The sequence below is a fragment of the Passer montanus genome, unplaced genomic scaffold, assembly GCF_014805655.1.
Source record: "Passer montanus isolate IOZ18808 unplaced genomic scaffold, ASM1480565v1 scaffold5, whole genome shotgun sequence".
NCBI lineage: Eukaryota > Metazoa > Chordata > Aves > Passeriformes > Passeridae > Passer > Passer montanus.
The window spans coordinates 12,314,462-12,333,022 of record NW_024369929.1 but is presented as its reverse complement, the minus strand read 5'-3'; the positions used below and the strand labels follow the sequence as shown (position 1 = coordinate 12,333,022).

At 46.9% G+C, this 18,561-nt stretch overlaps 1 protein-coding gene across 7 annotated transcripts in view; it reads right to left on the bottom strand.

Moving 5' to 3' along the window:
• Nucleotides 1-18,561, bottom strand: part of CHD2 (chromodomain helicase DNA binding protein 2) — an 83,849-nt gene that overhangs the window by 3,091 nt on the left and 62,197 nt on the right. For all 7 annotated transcript variants that reach the window (XM_039723080.1, XM_039723079.1, XM_039723081.1 and 4 more), the window contains 21 exons: nt 17,907-18,095; nt 17,255-17,417; nt 16,731-16,883; nt 16,185-16,256; nt 14,955-15,104; nt 14,211-14,359; nt 13,623-13,719; nt 12,796-12,888; nt 12,143-12,316; nt 11,065-11,240; nt 9,594-9,635; nt 8,497-8,636; nt 7,630-7,768; nt 7,346-7,496; nt 5,961-6,083; nt 5,508-5,636; nt 4,621-4,761; nt 3,399-3,533; nt 2,127-2,305; nt 1,464-1,563; nt 803-1,019 (listed from right to left, as the gene is read on the bottom strand). In XM_039723080.1, coding sequence (XP_039579014.1) covers nt 803-1,019; nt 1,464-1,563; nt 2,127-2,305; nt 3,399-3,533; nt 4,621-4,761; nt 5,508-5,636; nt 5,961-6,083; nt 7,346-7,496; nt 7,630-7,768; nt 8,497-8,636; nt 9,594-9,635; nt 11,065-11,240; nt 12,143-12,316; nt 12,796-12,888; nt 13,623-13,719; nt 14,211-14,359; nt 14,955-15,104; nt 16,185-16,256; nt 16,731-16,883; nt 17,255-17,417; nt 17,907-18,095 — 2,912 coding nt within the window. The remainder of the gene's footprint in view (nt 1-802; nt 1,020-1,463; nt 1,564-2,126; nt 2,306-3,398; nt 3,534-4,620; nt 4,762-5,507; nt 5,637-5,960; nt 6,084-7,345; nt 7,497-7,629; nt 7,769-8,496; nt 8,637-9,593; nt 9,636-11,064; nt 11,241-12,142; nt 12,317-12,795; nt 12,889-13,622; nt 13,720-14,210; nt 14,360-14,954; nt 15,105-16,184; nt 16,257-16,730; nt 16,884-17,254; nt 17,418-17,906; nt 18,096-18,561) is intronic.

Sequence of the window (18,561 nt, the reverse complement as noted above, 5' to 3'; positions counted from 1 at the left end):
AGCGCCTCTGAGTCTCTTTAGTGCTTTGGTTTAAGCCCATCTGCTTCCCTGAATTCTCCAAGAAATAATAGCTATTGACGCCCCTTTAGCTTTCTCCTCCCTAAACGACGTGGGCCCAATTTTATTCTTTGAATTTTGTTGCCACATTTCTCTTCACAGAGAAAAGCAAGGCACAATTCTTCCCAAGAATATTTCTGAGATTCACACTCTCTGAACATTTTCTTTCAAAGAAAGAAAACACAATTTTTATCTTGTTTGCTCTGCCTGTGTTTGCCAAAGTAGAATACAATATAAAATTTATTTACTCAAAGTGAAGATGGTTTGTTCCCTTGGCCTATCAGGGCCAAGAATGTGTGTGTGTGTGTGTTGGGACTGTCTACTGACAGTCATGAAAGAATCACAAAATGAATGCAAAGTTCTGTGCAGTTGTGTGCAGAGTAAATACTTAACAGATTCGGTTTAGATGAAATGTATATAATATAGTATAATACAGTAATTAATTAGCCTTCAGATAAACTAGAATTCTCCTCATCATTCTCTCCCCTTCCTCAGGGGTCCCCCATGCAGTAATAGAACTTTGTTACCACTATTTCTTTGTCATCCTCGCAAATCTTCCTCTATCCCATTTTCACATTCTTTTCCTCACTATATCACCATGTTTCCTAGCCCAGCAATAAGTACAGTGGTATTGTATGCTCTATCCCATCCCCTTTAAACCTGAGCAGCCACAAGTCCCAGAAGGATTTGTGTCCAGGAGCATTAGGTCACAAGGGAAGGTTTCTCCTGGCCTGCCGGCACTCACCTGTGTTGCTGAAATGTCTCTTGTTTGGATGGCCGTAGTTGTCCCGGGGGTGCCCGTGCATCTGCTGCTGGGTGTGGGAAGGGGGCATGTGGATCTTCTGGGAATGAGGATTGTGAGGCACGTGGGACTGGGACATCACGGAATCGCGGCTGGAGCCTGAAGGCTCGGGGCGGAACGGCTTCTTCATGCTGGACATGTCCTCCTTCTTCTTCTGCTCCTGCAAGGTGGAACAGAGGGATACAGCTCAGCTGCTCTCCCACCAGAAGAGCAGGACTGTGAGCAATGGCCTTGTCTGCCAGGCTCTGGATTTTCCTGCCTCTTTGAGGTGAGCCAACTCTGTGCTCAGGTTTAGCACAGTTTGGCAGCTCTGCTTCTACACCCGATCTCTACAGGGCAGCACGCCCAGGCTTTTCACTCCATAGGGCAACTGAACATCACATGCCACACCAAACAATGCTTTTGCTTGGTCAGGACAGCCAGGACAAAGTGACCAGAAATGCCACATGAAAAAGAAGGCAAATGCACTCAGACTGTTTAGGTGTTGAGAAAATCACAGTGCCAACAACAAAGAACACCCACTATAAGGGGCAGAAAGGATTGGCACTTCCAGTGCAGCAACTTTTAAGGACAGAAATCAAAGGGAAAGCACTTCAGCTCTCACCTCCTCTTCCTGTGATCTTTTCTTATGAGCCATCTTGTAGAGTTTGTGTAGTTTTCTGGCATCAAATTCTGTGAATTTTGACACAAATATCCACAGGTTCCTAGAAGGACATGAACATTTTCTGTTAAGAGCTACAGCAGCAGTTTAACTGCCAGCAGCTTCCAAAGCAACATCAAATTCATTCTACCCTATCTGGAAAACAGTCTCAGTCAGGACAGGATGATCAGGAGGGCTGGAACCACATCTTCAAAGTAAAATAAAGAAGTTTGCAGTGGTTTATGTGATTTAGCTTTGAAATCAATTGTAATGAAACCAGGACAACTTGAAGAGAAAACATTTGCCTGGGGGACTGGTGATAGAAGATCATCCCTCGAAGTGTTCAAGGTTCAGGCTGAATGGAGCTCTGAGCAACCTGGTCCAGTGAACTGGATCCTCTGTCCCTGCCCATGGCAGGGGGTTGGAACTGGGTGATTTTTAAGGTCCCACCCAACCCAAACCATTCCATGATTCTGTGATTCTGTAGGCTGAGTGGACCAGAAGACACAAGATTTCACGGGTTAAGTAAGAGGTAAATGGCACATCCATCCACAAAAGAGCCAGCAGCCTCTGACTACCATTTCAAAATATCCTAGACCAGCTAAGGAAAACAAAATGATCCCTCACCTTCTCCACAGCTTGATGTGATCCTGGTCAGTGTAGGCTTTAAGGCACTCAGAGATGCGATCACCAATTTTCAGCAGGCAGTTGCGCGTGTGCTCCAGCTGTTCTTGAACTGTCAGTCCCTTATCAGGCTTATCAAGTTGCTTCAGTGCTTTTTTGACTGGTCTCATCCTTTCCTTGCACTTGAAAGAGCAACAGAGAGGAGAAAGTGATTAATTTGGCAGAAGGCTCTACATCATTGCACTGTTAATCGAAAAGAAGCTCGTTTAGCTTTATCTGGCCATTAGGCAAGGAGAAATCAGCTATAAAATAGCAAATTGTTAGACAAGCTGCAGACAATAGTCAGTAAAAGACAGGAGTCTCCCCACCTCCACTGCCCCTGCCTTTTAGGAGGGAACAATTTGCTTTGCAAGCAGTAACTACACACAGTCTGCCCCTGCACAGATCCCGTGGCAGGCAGGGAAGTGTATCCAAGCCTCCACACACTGAACCAGCCACCCCAGCAGAAACACTGCTCAATTCAATTCTGTGCAATCCCATCTTTGGTCACTTTAATGCTTGCTTTTACCAAAACTAGCAGACATGAAATGAAAGCACCATGTTTTTCGGCCTGGGCACATCAACACCGTGCACAAATAGGAAATCAGACAGGTTTTTTGACTGCCTGCCTGGATCTTTTGTACATCACAGAAGGAAAGTTAAAGAAAAAGACAAAAAACCCCACAGGACCTGCAGCAAATACAGAGATTACATTGAGAGAACTGCTTTTAAGAAGTGGTATTTCAGCCAAGGAGAATCTACCATGACAACTTTTACTAAAAGGCAATTTTTACAACAAGCCTTGTGGGCATGTTTACTTTGAGAGCATTTACACAGCTCTGCACCTCCTACAAGGTCACCCCCAAAACTCTCCTGCATTTCCTTGCCTGAAAGAGCTTCACTGGCTCCTTGGCTTCTACAAGAGAGGCAATATAAGGCTGCAGGGTGTTCTGTAACCCAGGGCTGCCAGCTGAGCAGGGGAAGTCACCAGCTGAAGCACAGAACCCCTGTGCTTGCTCTGCTGACAGGATACCAGCTGGCAGCACTGGTGGGCAGCTCTTGTCCAGGGTTGTCCTGCCCTGCTCTCAGATCAGCCAGAGGAAACCCCTGTGGGACACTAGGAGGGGGGTCACACCCCTACACCTAAAACACGTCCTTGGATGACATCTGAGCAAACCTTGGCTACCTCACTGAGCTCTCAGCACTGCCTTCCCATTTCCCAAGGAAAATACTCACTATGCTGAATGTTTCTTGGTCCAGATCATCATCCTCGTCTTCTCCAATGGGGATTGGCTCGCTCCCTGCAGTGATGTGGACAGGACCCTGTGATCTCTTCCCTTTACTTCCAGATTTGGCCTCACCACCTTTAGGCTTTACAAGGACAAATTACACACATCACGCCATGAGCCAGAATGGAGGATCCCCAGTGACCCAGCTAGCAACCTCCACACTATTGTTACTGGCACTTGCTAAACCTGGGCACTGTTCCTACAACTTTCCTCCCAAAATCTCCAACTGCTGAGCTGCAATGGCTCTGTTTAGCTTTATGTCATCCATGAGGGAGCAGGGAGAAGTCAGAGCCAACAGTTTGGACACGAATATGATATTCACACTCATGGGGAGAAACCAATGTTGAAGACTTGGAAGAGAGGTTAAAATAAAGAGTACCTCTCCATTGCAAAGGACTGAGCTCAGGGTAGTGTCATGTCTACAAGGATCTACAACTTTTTGTGATACCACTAGTTCTCAAATCATGGCCTGTTCATGTACATTTTTACCTATATCACACCAAAAATCACTGGAAAGCAAACTTTCCCCTACATAGGCAACAAAACTTCTAAATTTGCACTTATGACCTCAGTGTCAAAACACACTGGGCATGTAGTACATACCTGTTCCTTGGACAGGTACTTCAGGTCATTATTATGGAAGCTTTTACCCCCCTTCCAATTTGCACCCAGCCTCAGGGCAGTTGTACCCAAAATTCAAGAGACATTTGAGTCTCCAGCATACCAGTGATGTTGAAACACTCATTCTGTTGAGTCCTGAACAGTGACAATGACAACTTACAGTCTTGATGGTGTGGACACTTGGGTCATTTGGGTGAGTTTAAATTAAAGGGCAATACAGACAAGGACCTCCCAACCCTGTGATAAATCACAGCTGGACAGAACTTTGATCTGACTGCTCCAGGCTCTTTCCTTAGCATCAGCTCTGTGGCCATATCCATGTCACAGGAATGGCTGTACTTTAAAGGCAGCCTGACAAAACCTCTTCCATTTTGGTCGCATTCCACAAAGCTTTAGAACACATCGCCTTTTCTACTTTTTATGCCAATTCAAAAGGGCTGAAAAAGAGATACCCCCTCACCCCACAGGGCCCTTAATGAATCCTAAGTCTCACAGTTTGTCCTGCTCAGGGACTTCCCTATCATGCTGCTCCTGAAAGTACCACATACCTTCTCTTTCTTGTCTTTTGTCTTCTTTTTCTCTTTATCGCTTTCCTTTTCTTTCTTAGAGGATGTCTGTTTCTCCTTGTTCTCTTTGTTCTCTTTCTTCTTCTGTTTCTTTTTCACTGGGCTCTTGTCCAAGCCATCCTCCTAGAACATCAGTCACAGCATAAAGTTGGAGTCCCTCACCTCATGTACATTTTCTTCCATAAAACATCCTTAAAACACAGGCAACTTTTGAGGCCCATCCAAATTTACCCTCACACCTCTTTAAGCAGACATCGAGCCCAGCTCAAGCAGCTGCCATCCCCCCAAAGGTGACAAAAGGGTATGAAAACCAGACCAGCCCCACTCTGTGACAAGCTGGCAAGCTGCAGAGCAGCCTGCTCTCCTGTGCCAGCTGCGCTCCAGAATGATCAGCCCCTGAGGTAGATACTGATCAGCACACGAACAAAAAGCCTCAGACTGCAAGCCAAACCACTCAAAGACTGAACGTTTTCTAAGCAACAGCATGACCTTGGTAAACTCCAGCTTCACCACGGGCTGACGTGCCCAAAAGGAGAGGGAAACAATTCTTCTTTCTCTCCTTTATAAGGGCAACGGGCTTTGTCCTGAGACAACCTTTCCCCCGAGTCAATGTGTGGATGTTTGTGGCCATTCTGGGATGCCCCAAATCCCTTAAAGCACTGAGCTAAAAGAATAGGTGGGAAAGGTCCTTCTTTCACACCAACAGCTGTATGGGTGGTTTTGTGAGTTTGCCAGTCCTGTGGGAATTCACTCTTAGTGCCTCTGACTCCTGGGGACTTTGCTGGGAATGCTTCCCAAGGTGAGGCTGGGCAGTAACAGCACAGCCCAAGGAAACCTGGAAAAGCCACTGTTCACCAAGGCTGACTCACCTTGACTTCACCTTCTTCTGACTGGTTGTCTGAGTGCCGAGGAGAGGAGAGTTCATTCCCATGCTCATCTTTGACTTTGGGAGCCTTGTTCTCTTTCTTCACTCGTGGTTTCCTCTTCTTTAGCTTGCCCTGGTAAAAACATAGAACAAGTCAGGGAAAGCAAATAGCTACAGCGATTTCCTGGGGACATTTCCCATCTCCTGAGCATTGTGCAAACAGCTGCAGGTCCTGAGGCTGGCAGGAAAACTGATGAGCCCAAATCCTTCAGGAAGAGCAGTAATAACCTGCCTCTTATTTATTATCATTTAAATTATAAATATCACAATGCAGTCAGACAATAAGTTCATATTCCTTCATAGAAATTATGTCTGGTGACCTGGGAACACAGGGTGTCTCCTGCTATCAGCCAACCACTCCCCTTGAAACCCTCAGAATCAAGCAGCCACATCTCACCTCTTCCCCATCTTTCATGTTTTCTTTCTTGTCCAGATCTTTTTTCAGCAGTTTCAGTAGATAATCAACTCGGGTCTGGAGCTGTTTTCCCTGAGGTTTCTTATCTGTCTCAACTGGTAGGATCTTTGATAAAGCAGAAAAAAAAAATACATATACCCATAGGCACAAAGCTTGACAAAAGATTTACACATTAGCAGCAGCCCTTCCAGGCCCCGCAAAGGGCAGCAGATGCTGCACCTTCTAGGGCAACAAGAAGGCTCAAACCTTCCTTCCCCCTCTCAGACTGTCCCTGTCTGGCCAAAGGCAAAGCTCCTAGCAAGCAAGCATCTCTCCCCTTGGAATACTGCAGAAGTTAAAGGATCCCAAGCCTTGCAAGCTTGCTAAGTTCTCTTGAAGAAAAAAAGGTCCTTTACAAGCTATATTTGGGACCTCAAGTTGCAAAACTGAGTCCACTCGCCTTGACACCTCAGATTTGTTTGTGACAGCTTGGTCACAGCAGCCCAGTCACTCTGGTAACCTGAGACACTGCTACAGCAGGGGCACAGATGAACAATTTTGAGTGGAAAACAAGGCTGAAAGGTGACACTTTGTGGAGGAAATAGCTCAGCTTGCCAGCTAGGTTTGCTTCATACTTCACTGGAAAATGGGTGGCGTGTTTCAGGCAGCTGTTTCCATTGCAAAATGCCTTTCTGAGCTCCACACATGGAGGGATCTCAGGCAGAGCCTGACCTTTGCTAAAAGCACCAGCAGGGATGTCAGGGGAATGCTGCACGCTGGCAGCAAAGCTGGTGTGGAGACTCCCAGTGCTCCTCAGCCCTGTGCTGCAGTTTCCACACTCTTTCCACCACACTGACACAAGGGATGGTGGATTATTTTTAACCCAGATCATTTCAACATGGTGCCTGTAAACTGTTCTTGCGGGGATGACTGAGGAACAGAGGAACTAGATGGAGGCTTTCCAGCTGGCTGTGCTGCCATTCCCAGTCCTGTAACCATACCCTCAAAGCTAACACGGACCAGCCTTGACACAAGCAGTGTCAAATCTGTGAAAAATTATTTCCACTGAGAAATTCACACTCAGCTTCTTGTGAGATGCTCAAGGAAACATCAAGTCACAGCCTCTTCCATCCTGTGCATGGAACCACGCATGTCAGCACTGCCATTTTCTGCCTGCATCACTTCAGTGTGGTTCACCTGGTACTGCCCCCCAAATGAGACAACTCTGCTTTCCACAGAGCATGCAACATTCCATGAAGGCCACTGTTTTCCTCAATATGATTTTTGGAGTAGTTACCAACATAAACATCTGTTTCTGGAGTAAATGAGGTGTGTTTGCTATGGGCACTGCAATGCACCCAATGGAAGCAGCAAGCAAAGCAACCTACCTTATCAGACAACTTCAGCTCCGGATCTGTTTTAATTAGCTCCCAGTTTCCATAACCATGCTCGTAAATTCCCACTAACAAGCGAGAATCCTCCTCCACTCCCCAGTCTACATCAAAATGAGCAGCTTTGACACGGCACGTCAGGCGGTACCTAAAGGCATTTCAAACACGAGCTACTTTTAATGCTGGACAAAGCAAATCCACACATCCAGGTTATTCTCTTTCCACTACAAAATCCAAATTCCCTGAGCCTCTTTCTGCATTGCCTACTTAGCCAAACTCACTTCTTCCTTTCCTCTGGGTCCGAGGGAATGGATTTGTGCAGCATTTCAAACTCCTCTTCGTGCTGGATGATGGATTTCACATTGACTTGGACACCAGAAATCTTGATGGTAGGACCTCGTCTCTTTCCAGGTCCTTTCCCTGCTCAGCAATAAAACACAGCAATTAAGAGAACTCTTACAGAAGGAAGTGTTTCTGTAAAATGGCTTCATAGACAGTGATCAAGACCTTGCCTGCAACCTCTTATTTAAACATAAGGCCGAAAATATAAATTTTCTTCCACTAACTCACTTAGATCTGCAATCTGAACACCTCCCAGTACCATTTTCTTAAAAATACTTCTAAGTACACTGGAGCTGTTGATTCTGCAGTCTTGGTCAGCTGCAACAGGCAGAGACCCAGGAAATCCATCCCTGACTCTGTATGTCCAAACAAACAGCAAAGAACAGCCAGACAGAGAGTGGGTGGTGATTCCAGCTCTGGGAATTGCTAACTGTGGACCCAGCTTTACCATAGAGTACACAGCACAGTTTGATTTCCAGTCTCAGGAGCAGCTGAAATAAGATCTGCTTTGCTTTGTGGCCCAGCATTTAATGAGCTGATCACTTCAGCCTCTGCCCACAAAAACTCATGTCCAGCAGAAAACAACAGACCCAAGTGGCACTGTCCAATCTGAGCAGAAAGCTCAGGGGCTTTCTGTGGGTGAGAGGTGCCTGGCAGAGATGGGGTGGTTTAAATGTGTTCTTGTTCATTGCTTCTAAATCACAATGTGGCCTCCCTGTGAAACCTCCATGGGAATGATTTCCTCACAAGCTCCATGGAACACTCCCAAAACCACCCTAAGAGCAGCACACAACCCCCTTGCCTACCTTCTGCTGGATTTTCCTTCAGCTGCTCCTCATATTCCTGCATTGCTGACACACAGCTGTTGTGGATGAGCTCCCCTAAACGCTTCAGGTCAGCCACAGACTTGTCCACCAGCTCAGCATCCCGGGCAATGCACTCCAGCCTGGGAAAAGGGAGTTTTGTGTGTGATAGAGCAGCTCTTCTCTCAATCACTTCCTATTCAATTGTTTCACAGCTCAGTGCTGTACAAATGTGAATGTATAAAACATGCATGAGTTGAGTTCATGCAGGAAATAACCCAGTCTTTGTCTTTTTTTGGTCTAACAGCTGCAGTGCAGATGTAGAAAAACAGATCCAATCCTCTGGATTTTTTAGTACCAAAGCAAAGGTGAGAACTCTATCTTGGGGACAATAGGGATCCTTTGTGACTGTCCAGTATTCCCTCAGGCTTTTCCAGTTCCACATGAACTCCATTTGATGTTCCAAAGCTGCCATCTGCTGTCCCTTTTGCCTGCCTGAAGTCAGGAATATCAAGACTCACAATGCAAGCCTTGTGTTTCATACCAGGAGAGCAGAACCAGCTGAAAAAGCACTGAATTTCTCCTATAATACATTCAGGGAACTCTGCCTCAGCCCTGAGACCTTTCCAGAGCCTGCACAGGGCCAGGACCCTGCAGATCCAGGTTTAAGGATGGTGCCTCTCTTTGTTTCCCTTCAGGAGGGACAGAGCAGGGAGAGATGCTCCACATTCAGTCCTGAGGCTAACGTGCATAGAGAAGCTTGGCAAGTGCTTTGGGTAGCATTTGTTTTTCTGACAGCTGCTCCCTCTCCTTTCTGGGCAGAGTGGGAATGCCCCAAGGGCAGGACTGTGCCAGCAGGACCCTGCTGTGTCACAGCCTGGCACCACGACTGCTCCAGCTGGTTTTTGGCCAGCACTCATCAGTGCCCATCAACAGAGACACCAGGGAGTGCACAGCAGTGCCTGGGGTCTGATGGCAGGGCAGCAAGGCTTGTGCTGTCTGTGCAGGTTGTGTCAAACACCCAGAGCAATGTGTGCCTGGCTGTGCCCAGAAGCACAATGTGCCTCCATGATTCCCCTCTGGAGCAGGTTGGGACTCACCGTTCAAGAGGCAATCCAAACTTCTTGTAAGCCTTGATAAACCTAAGGAGAAAAAAAACAACAAAAAAACCCCCTAAACTAGCTGTCATAAAAAGTAGGTCCAATATCACAAATGTGTTTGAATATATTAATTACAGCCTGTCACATTATCACCCTTGCATTCCCCACTGATCAGCTCAGCATCCCCCAGCACTGGGAAGCCTCATCCATTAGCCCCCACAAAGAGTTTTGTGACCTTGGCTGAAGAAGAACACAACATTATTATGAATGTTGAGTGTTTGACAGATGAGGGGTAAAAAAAAAAGGAGAGTGGTAACTGTAGGGAAAAAAAAAATAGAAGAAAGCATTGGCTCACACCATGTTGGTAATTATTAACTTCATTTTTCCAGGAAGAAAAGAAGCATTAAATCAATGTCATTAGTAATTTTAAAGCTCAGGCTGTAAATGTAGCAACCCATGACAGAAGAGCCAAATGTGGTTCAATCCATCACAGAGGTTTGCAGATGAGGTTTGCCATTTATTTTCATGTCTTATTTTTATTGTGAAAATCCCTGCTGTGGCTAACACATCTTTAGAGCAAGAGTTGCTGCAATCAAACATTGCCTTGAGCTGGGAGTAGACACAATGGCTACAACTACAGGTTATTTTTAAAATTAATTAATTTTCTGCCTTCTTATTTTCATTTTGTATTCTTTCAGCCCCTTTCTGCTACATCACAATAACATAAATGGCTGTTATATTGCATATTTGAACATGTCCTTCCTGCTCCATGGCTTTAAGATGGTTATGGGGCAGCTATCACAGCCCAAAAACTCTGTTATCTCCTGCTTAAAAATACACCAGCTCAGAGATAGAGAGTTAAGGAAAACTCATAACTCCCTCTCTTCCATCTTTGGCTGAACATCTGGGTAGAGCTGTAAGACAAAGATCTCTGGAAAGATTCAAATTAGAAGATAGGAGAAGAAAACAATGCTCTGAAATTCAGTCTCCAGCTGACATCAGAGACTGACACACTCTGGATCAACAGGACCAGTGCTTCTCATGAGGTCATTTTGCCAGAGCCTGCCTTTCACTGAGAGCTTAAATCAGCAGGATGACTGCCAGAAAAGTGTCAGGAAGACCAGAGCCCCTGGCTTCTCCAGCTCTGCAGCTCATGGCACCTAAACATGTTATACAGCATTAGCTCCATCCATTGGCCCACAAAGGGCAGTTACAGCATGGATTAATTTTAGGAAGGTACCAGCTTCACTGTGTCCTAACTAAAGACAATCCAGTCCATTCTGCACTGACCTGAATGTTAAGGTCATCAGCTGGGATCAAACTGAATTATATAAAGGTGCCAGTGAACCAGCTCTGCCTAACCACTGACGTGCTTACAGGTGAACACATCCTGGATTAATCTGGGATTTTCTCCACCTGCATGGGATTTCTATATTTGTCTTCTGAACTGTCTCTTGTGCCCAGCACTGACCTCCTGATTTCAGCATCAGTAAAGCCTTCCACAGTGTCTTTTCTCACACTCCGAGGGCGTCCCCTGCGCTTGGGTCTCTTCTCGTCGTCGGTGTCGTCGGTCTCGCTCTCCGACCCAGACGATCTCTGAAGCCTCCTCTTGGTCTCTGCATCAGACTCACTGTCATTTGTCTGAGCCTGCACGTGCCAGAGAAACAGCAGGACAGTTAAAAACTGCTCATCTAACCAGCTAACAACCTCTTCTGTCCCTCCGTGCACTGGCACTATTTAAAGGACTGTAAACCACTGAGCATCCATTGCTGAAGATGCAGGAGCCCATGTGAGCTGCCCAGAGAGGCTGCACACCCTTTGCAGTTCCCAGCTGGCTGAGGCTGTGGTGGTCATCCTCCTTTTACAGCCACCAGTTTCACAATTGCATTTTGATCTGCTAGGAGATGTTAAAATATTGATTTCCATGGGTTTGTGCCACATTCCCTTAGACTATTTTGAAAACCAGGACACCTCAGAAACCCGTGTGGATTCATCCAATATGAATGATCCTTCTCTGGGTTTTTCATATAAATGTTTTTCCCCAGAGCTCACCCCATATAACCCCTAAAGTCCCACATCCCAGCAGAGCATCCTCTCACAGTCAGCCTTCTTTTGGATTGGGGTAGATCCCATTACATAAAGAAGAACTTGGGAAGACACCATCTCTTTTGCTCCTCAGGATCCAGATTTAGGCAAGAGCCACCCAGTGGGCTAGAGAGCCCAAGGAAAAGAGACAGACAAAAATGGCAAAATCTGCAGCAAAATCCAATACAATTGGGTACTTTGCTTTGTGGTCACTACAGATTCTTTTGATTTTGTCCGCTAAGGTGAGATGAGTCACACCAAGTCCAGTCTGGGCCCTCAGGCTGCATCCCAAACCATTGCTCCAATGCACAGTGCCAACAAGAGGTCACTGTGCTATCTCTGTACTTTATTCCAGACCAACTCTGGAGGAGATAGAGATGCTCAGATGGCAAGGAGGCTGCCCCTGAGCATTGTCTTTGGCAGTTCTCTCCTCCAGCCTCTCATCCCCTCAAGATGGGCTGTACCTTTTTCGTTGAGCTCCGGATTCGAGGCAGCATGTAGATTTCCTCCAATTCTTTCTGCCTTTCTTCCTCCTCCACCTTTTTCCTCTGCTCTTCTGGAATGATATCATCCCAGTCCTTCTGGGACCGCTCATCCAGCTCTGTCTCTTCCTCCTCCATGGTTGCAAAGTTGGCAACCTTTTACAAGCAAAGGAGAAGTTTTAGCAATTCCCTCCCCTGGCAGGAGCACCCCAGAGCTGTCTGCTAAGCCTCAACTTCTCCACAGGAATTCTGCCAACACTTCCATAACTACTCCATAATTGATCCCTATGCCACTGCATTCCTGGCTCCTTGCCTCGTCTTTGGACTAACAGCTTTTGAGGAAGTACGTGCAGTTTAAGAAGTACTGCTGAGTATTTGTAAATTATTGGGTTTGTTTCCAAATTTGGTAAATTCTGCATTTTATTCACAGCCTTCAAAACCACTTTCCTGAAATTAAATTAATACCTACCTCAGAGGTGTTGGACCTGGATGATCTCTAAGCTCCCTTCCAACCCAAACCATTCTGTGACTCTGAGATCTCTGCGAGGTGTTCCTGCCTGTTCCTGGCCTCACCTCCATGGCAGGGTGTGGGGAGCCACGCTCCCACAGCCCAGTGCAGAGCCTGGAGTCCATACCTTGAACTGTGAGAGCAGCTCATCAGTGGCACTGGTGGACACCTCATTCTCCCGGGTTTCAGCCAGACGCAGAATCTCGTCGATGTCCATCTCCTGCCAGTCAGGGAGAAGGAGGGATAAAGCAGAGGGTGCCAGGCACAGCAGGAAGTAAGAGGCTTTGAGAACAGGCTCGTGTGCTGATATGAGCTAAATAAAGTGCAAATATCTGCAGGGTGTCATCCCAGAGGGCAGGGATGAACTATCTCAAGTATAACGAAGTACAAATAAGGTGACAGAACAGAAGGAAAGGACCACAAAGGCTGAACAGTGGGGAAAATTTCCAGGCAGTGAGATGTATGAACTGTAGACTGTTTCCCTGGGGAGAAGCTCTGCTGCTTGGGCCATTAAGAGAATTGGTCAAATCACTCAGTGCTAAACTGTCAAGCAATGTTGCACTAAGGCAGGAGAGAGCAACCTGTTTACTGCACTCTGCTGACTCCTGCCTCGCTCAGAACCACCAAAAAAGGGTGCTGAGGAAATGCTTAGAAGAGACAGGGAGAGGAGCCTTCAACAGGCTGTGCTGTCACTAGCTAATAATCCTCAGAAGGCAAGGGACTCCCTGGGTGACCATTAATATTTAATCCCTAACAACAAGGCTCTCCTCAACCCCTGATCCCCCCCACCCCCATCCCAGACTCTGCTTCCAGCTTCTCCAGACTCCCACATGTCCTATTCACCAACTTGCTCTCATGCACAGGGCAAGAACAAAGCAGGAGCAACCACACACAGTCCTTCCTGCAGACCTGGAGAGCACTACAAACTGCTGTGTGATTTCAATTTCAAACTACCTGAGGCTCTGACTCTTCCCCTTCAAGCTCTTTGAAAAGATCTTCAGCTCCAAACTTCAAAATAGCTGTCAGCTCCTCTTTGTTGAAGGGATTTGAGCTGCAAGAAGTAAAGAAGGAAAAGGTGTTTTGAGCTGTTCAGTCAGAACTGCTACAGCACAAAACCATACCAAAGTTTTTCCTAATTGAAGCGAGGAGTAAGTTTTCTACCCAACACTATAAAAAGCTTTGTTATTATTCTCTTTCCTGCTCCAGCACACACAAAGACTGCAATGGGAACCACCACCATCTACTGGGGGAAATGAAAAGAAACTGAGGTCACTGCCAAAATGCAGCCATTCCACAGCCAGGTTCCCCTCAGACCAGGATGATCTCTGGGTAAGAGACAGAAGCAAACTAATTCTAAATTTCTGATCATCTTTATCCTATGTATCCAAATTAATGGTTGCAGAAGCCAAATCAGTGGAAGCTGCCAGGATTTATTAGCCTTCTGCCCTGTACCCTATCAAATAAACACTGGGAAATGCCAGCAGGGGAAGCTGGTTATGCCACGTGCTCCAGACATTTCTGGCTCCTGACACAGCCACGTACTTGGATCTCCCAGAGTTGTTGTCCAGAACAGTCCGGCCGGTGGTGTCCATACGCTGGATAACCAAATGATCCAGCACCATTTTCTTCTTGGCTCTCTCAATGATCTCCTCCTCCACGGTCCCCTTGGTGACCAGGCGGTAAATATTCACCTGAGAGGCAAAAAGAGACCACAGCTATTTCCTGGACAGGCTCTGCTGGTACAGCAATGCATCCCTCAGCTGTTTTCACTGGGCTGCTGACATTGTCTCTTCATGTACAGATGTGCTTTTTCAGAAGAAAAACAATCACATTCTCTCTGTATCTCAGGGGATCAGTTAAAATCAGGATGGTTAACACAGATCCTGTAGTGTGCCTAAGCACAGAGCAAAAATCTTCTGAAACAATCACTCTAAAATCAAACTAGCACCAAACTAGCTTTTCACATATCTAATAACCCCTAGTAAAGGTGGATGTTCTACTTTTTAAGTTTTTCAGGGCAAGAAAGAACAGACTCCACTAGGACTAGGCTGAGAAGTGCAATGCCATGGGTTGGGTTCTGGGTATGCTCAAAACCAAGACTTGGCCCCTGGCAAATCTGGGCTGCTTTTTGTCTCCTACTTTTTAAATGAGATTCCCTCAGGCAGCACTCTCTGGAGCAAGGAGCGGGACAAAAAGCCCATGTTTTCAAAGCTTTGGTGAGGTGAGAGGATGTTTAGGTGCACACACTGAAGGCACAGTGCAAACAACCCAGGCAGCTCTCCTGACCTGCTTCTTCTGTCCAATTCGATGAGCTCGGGCCTGAGCCTGAAGATCATTTTGGGGGTTCCAGTCCGAGTCGAAGATAACAACAGTATCAGCAGAGGCCAAATTAATTCCCAACCCTCCAGCTCTTGTTGACAACAAGAAACAGAAGTCCTGGGAAGGAAAGAATAAAAAGCATCCATGAGTTAACCAGTTAACTGAGGGCATAATATAGCAGTGGTGACTCAAAAGCTGTAAAAGGGAATGGAGAGAAGACTGTTGCACTCATGGTTCTTAAAGCAGAAAAAGGATTTCCTTCCCATGTTCCCTGTTCATGCAGGCTGAGCAGCACCAGGCTTTAAGCCAAGACCCAGAGTGAGGCAGTGCTGGCCCAGTTGAAGGGATGAATCAATATGGGACAGCAACACAAGCAGCTCAAGGCAAGGGCACCTTGTAGTTACTTCTGAAGGTCAGATCATATTGCTCACCAGACTCCTACAAAGGCAGCAGGCAAACATCTGCTTTTTGCTGCCTGAGTCCTGTTAGGAGTGAGATCAGCAATGAACAGACTGTACCATCTTAGATCCCAAGATGCCTGAGCCCCCATAGATGTCCTCAGGACAGGTAAAAGGGCAGGTTCTACTGACATTCTTGTTTATTCCCCTCCTCACACTTCCTTTTGTTAATTTTCCTACAACCACGATCTCTCACAATCCCTGTGTGAGCCAAGAATCCTGCTCCAGCCCAGGCTCTTGGAGTGAGGAAAGGTATTTCTCACAGCTGGGCTGACTGACACAAAAACAAGTGTCTTGCACCAGTCACTGTGAGTCAGCAAGCCCAGATGAGAGGTTTCAGATGCCCTCTCCTATTACACTGGAGACTTTCACCTCCAGCACCAGACTCCACTGCCTGCCAACACTTAAAATCCTTCTTTTGCCTCTGTCATTTCATATTCAAAACCAGCTTCAGACTGGAATCACTCAGCAACCATCTCATTCTCCAGACCAATAAGGAGAGAACTGCTAAATTTTGGCTCTTCCCAGCCTCTTCAGAACTTTCTGGAATTGTGACTTGCCGCCCCGTTCCTTGGACGTGAGAGATTTCAAATAAACAATGTGGCTGGCTGCAAAACATGCTCTATCCGTGTCTTTAAAAGTACCTGGGGTCCTGTGAAAGGCACTGAGCTGAACTAACCCCCTGTGCCAGTCACAACCTGTGGCTCAGCCACAAACCCTCTGCCCAGGACTGCGGTACCTCGGAGCCGTCGGCGTTGAAGTGATCCAGCGCCTGCTTTCGGATCTCCCCCTTGATCGAGCCGTCCAAGCGCTGCAAAAACCAACCACAGCGGTAAGAGAGAGAAGGCAAAGGAGCCCCGAGGCACGGCTGCACCCGAGTGCTGCCAGCCCTGCAGCCCCCTTTGCTGCCTGCAGCGTTTAATTGTTAAAAATAGCCGCCAATTAAAAATGACGGCGCTGCCTCAGCTGTGTCACAAGGGCTGGGGGATGCTCAGGGGACAGGCACACGGCGGGTGACACCGCAGCTCCCGTTACAGGCTCTCTGTGCTCACTGTCCTCAGGCTCAGCACATGACACAGCCCAAAGCAGGGGCCTGGCACAGGAGTTTTGCAGAGCTGGGGCCACACTGCAACGAAGGGACATCCCAGCTCCTTCCAGTAAGTGCCACCTGCAATCCCAGCCACCAGCCTCTGGGGAGCTCAGTGACTCCCACTGCTCAGGCTCCCTCCATTTTTTCCCACACTTTCAAGGGGATCCCACTGTTTTCCATGCTGATGTTTCTCACCTGAAAAGGGTAGTGTTTGATAGTCAGGTACTCTGCCAAGATGTCCAGCATCCTCACCATCTGGGAGAAGATCAGCACTCTGTTGCCTCTCTCCCGCAGCCTGGTCAGCAGCTTGTCCAAGAGAATCAGCTTTCCACTGCTCCTGATCAAAGACTGAAGAAATAACCATCATTTCCAACCTTACCCTTATGTACACCACACAGAGCCCTGCACAGACCTGCTCTTTTCAAGGTCATTCATCTCTTGTACATCTCTAATCTAATCATCTGGATTTACACAGCAGAGCCCACACACACAATGAATCACACAAGACAGATCCTACACTGCCCACAACTCCTGCTCTAGAAGGCCATAAAATGTTGCCCACAGTAGAAGAGGAGGGCTGGGGGTTCAAATGGCTTAGCTGTAAAAACTGTTTTTGAGGAAGAAGCCACAGAAGATAAGCTTCACCAGATATTATTTTGTTGGGAGGACAAAAGAATGAAATTTAAGGAAAAAAGGTGGTGACCAAGGACACCACTCACCTGCAGGGTCTCAAGGCCATTCTCTCTCTCATTTTCCTCAGGAGGTTTGATAAGGTAGCAATGGTTGCAGCACTTTTTCAATTCCATCACAATATTGAGGAAACCAGATGTGCTTCCCCTTGTTCCCTTTGAAAGAGCTTTGTAGTTTCTTGTCAAAATCCACCTGAAGGCAGGAAAATTAAAGTTCAGATCATTACTCAGTGCAGAGCAGAGCCTTGGAGGACCAAAACCTTCAGGAACAGCTCATTCAGGCATCAGTCTACTTCCCTGCCTCCACCTCTCCTCACTTGTCTTACAGGATGCTCTTTCCTCTCTAAAAACCCTGACCTGATTTTCCTATTGATATTATCACTGTTTAATATTGAACAGCATCCCAACTTTGTGCATATTGTCACTCCCCCAGGAAAGACACAACCTCTGTCTTGCAAAACTGGCCAGTTGAACTGCATCACTCTACAAAAAACATCTTCCAGAAGGAAAGATATCAACTCCCCTACCCTCATATTCCTGCTGGGAAGCTCCCACTAGTACAGGTCATGGTGTCTCATTGCACTCTGGAGGCCACAGTATGCACAGAATAGTGGAACACATTGCCAAGGCCCACAGAAAGATGTGCCCATTTCCACTGGCACTCCCTCATTCAGTGACTCACTTGTAGTACTGCTTCTGCAGAGCAGACATTTCCACCCGGAGGATCTGCTCCACTTTGGCTGGCAAAGATTTCTCCACATCCTTCTTCACTCTGCGCAGCAGAAACGGCTCCAGGACTTTGTGAAGGCTCTGGTAGCCATTCTCTCTACCTTTCCCGTGATCCTCCTCAAAATCCTCCCAGAACTCAAACCTGGCAACAGAAAGGAGGAGAAGGGAGGTGTCAGAATACCTCTTGTCTTGTGGCACCAAACAGCATCTGTTGGATAAACTCCTGCTGCACCACAAGAGAGGAGAACAGCAGTTTAATGGAAACAGTGCAAGATAACAGATTCACTCTGTTCTGGCTAACTGAACAGATTGGTGGCAAAGCCAGAAGATCTCTGGGCTTAGACACCTTCCTAACATCTTATGTTTGAGCTCCACACTGACTCCCAAGACCCAAAATCCCAAGTTTCCCACTATTTCACTCTGTTGGCATTTACCTGGCAGCAGTTTCTGAACTTTCCACGGTGCCTCCCCCAGGCACAGCTTTGACAACTGGACTGTTTTACCCTGCTCTGAAGGCTCTTTTGGGACTGTTGCTTCCTCTGACAGCTCCTTTGAAACATGGAGATCTGCTCTCCTCCACTTGGGACACTTCAAGACTCTCCTTCACT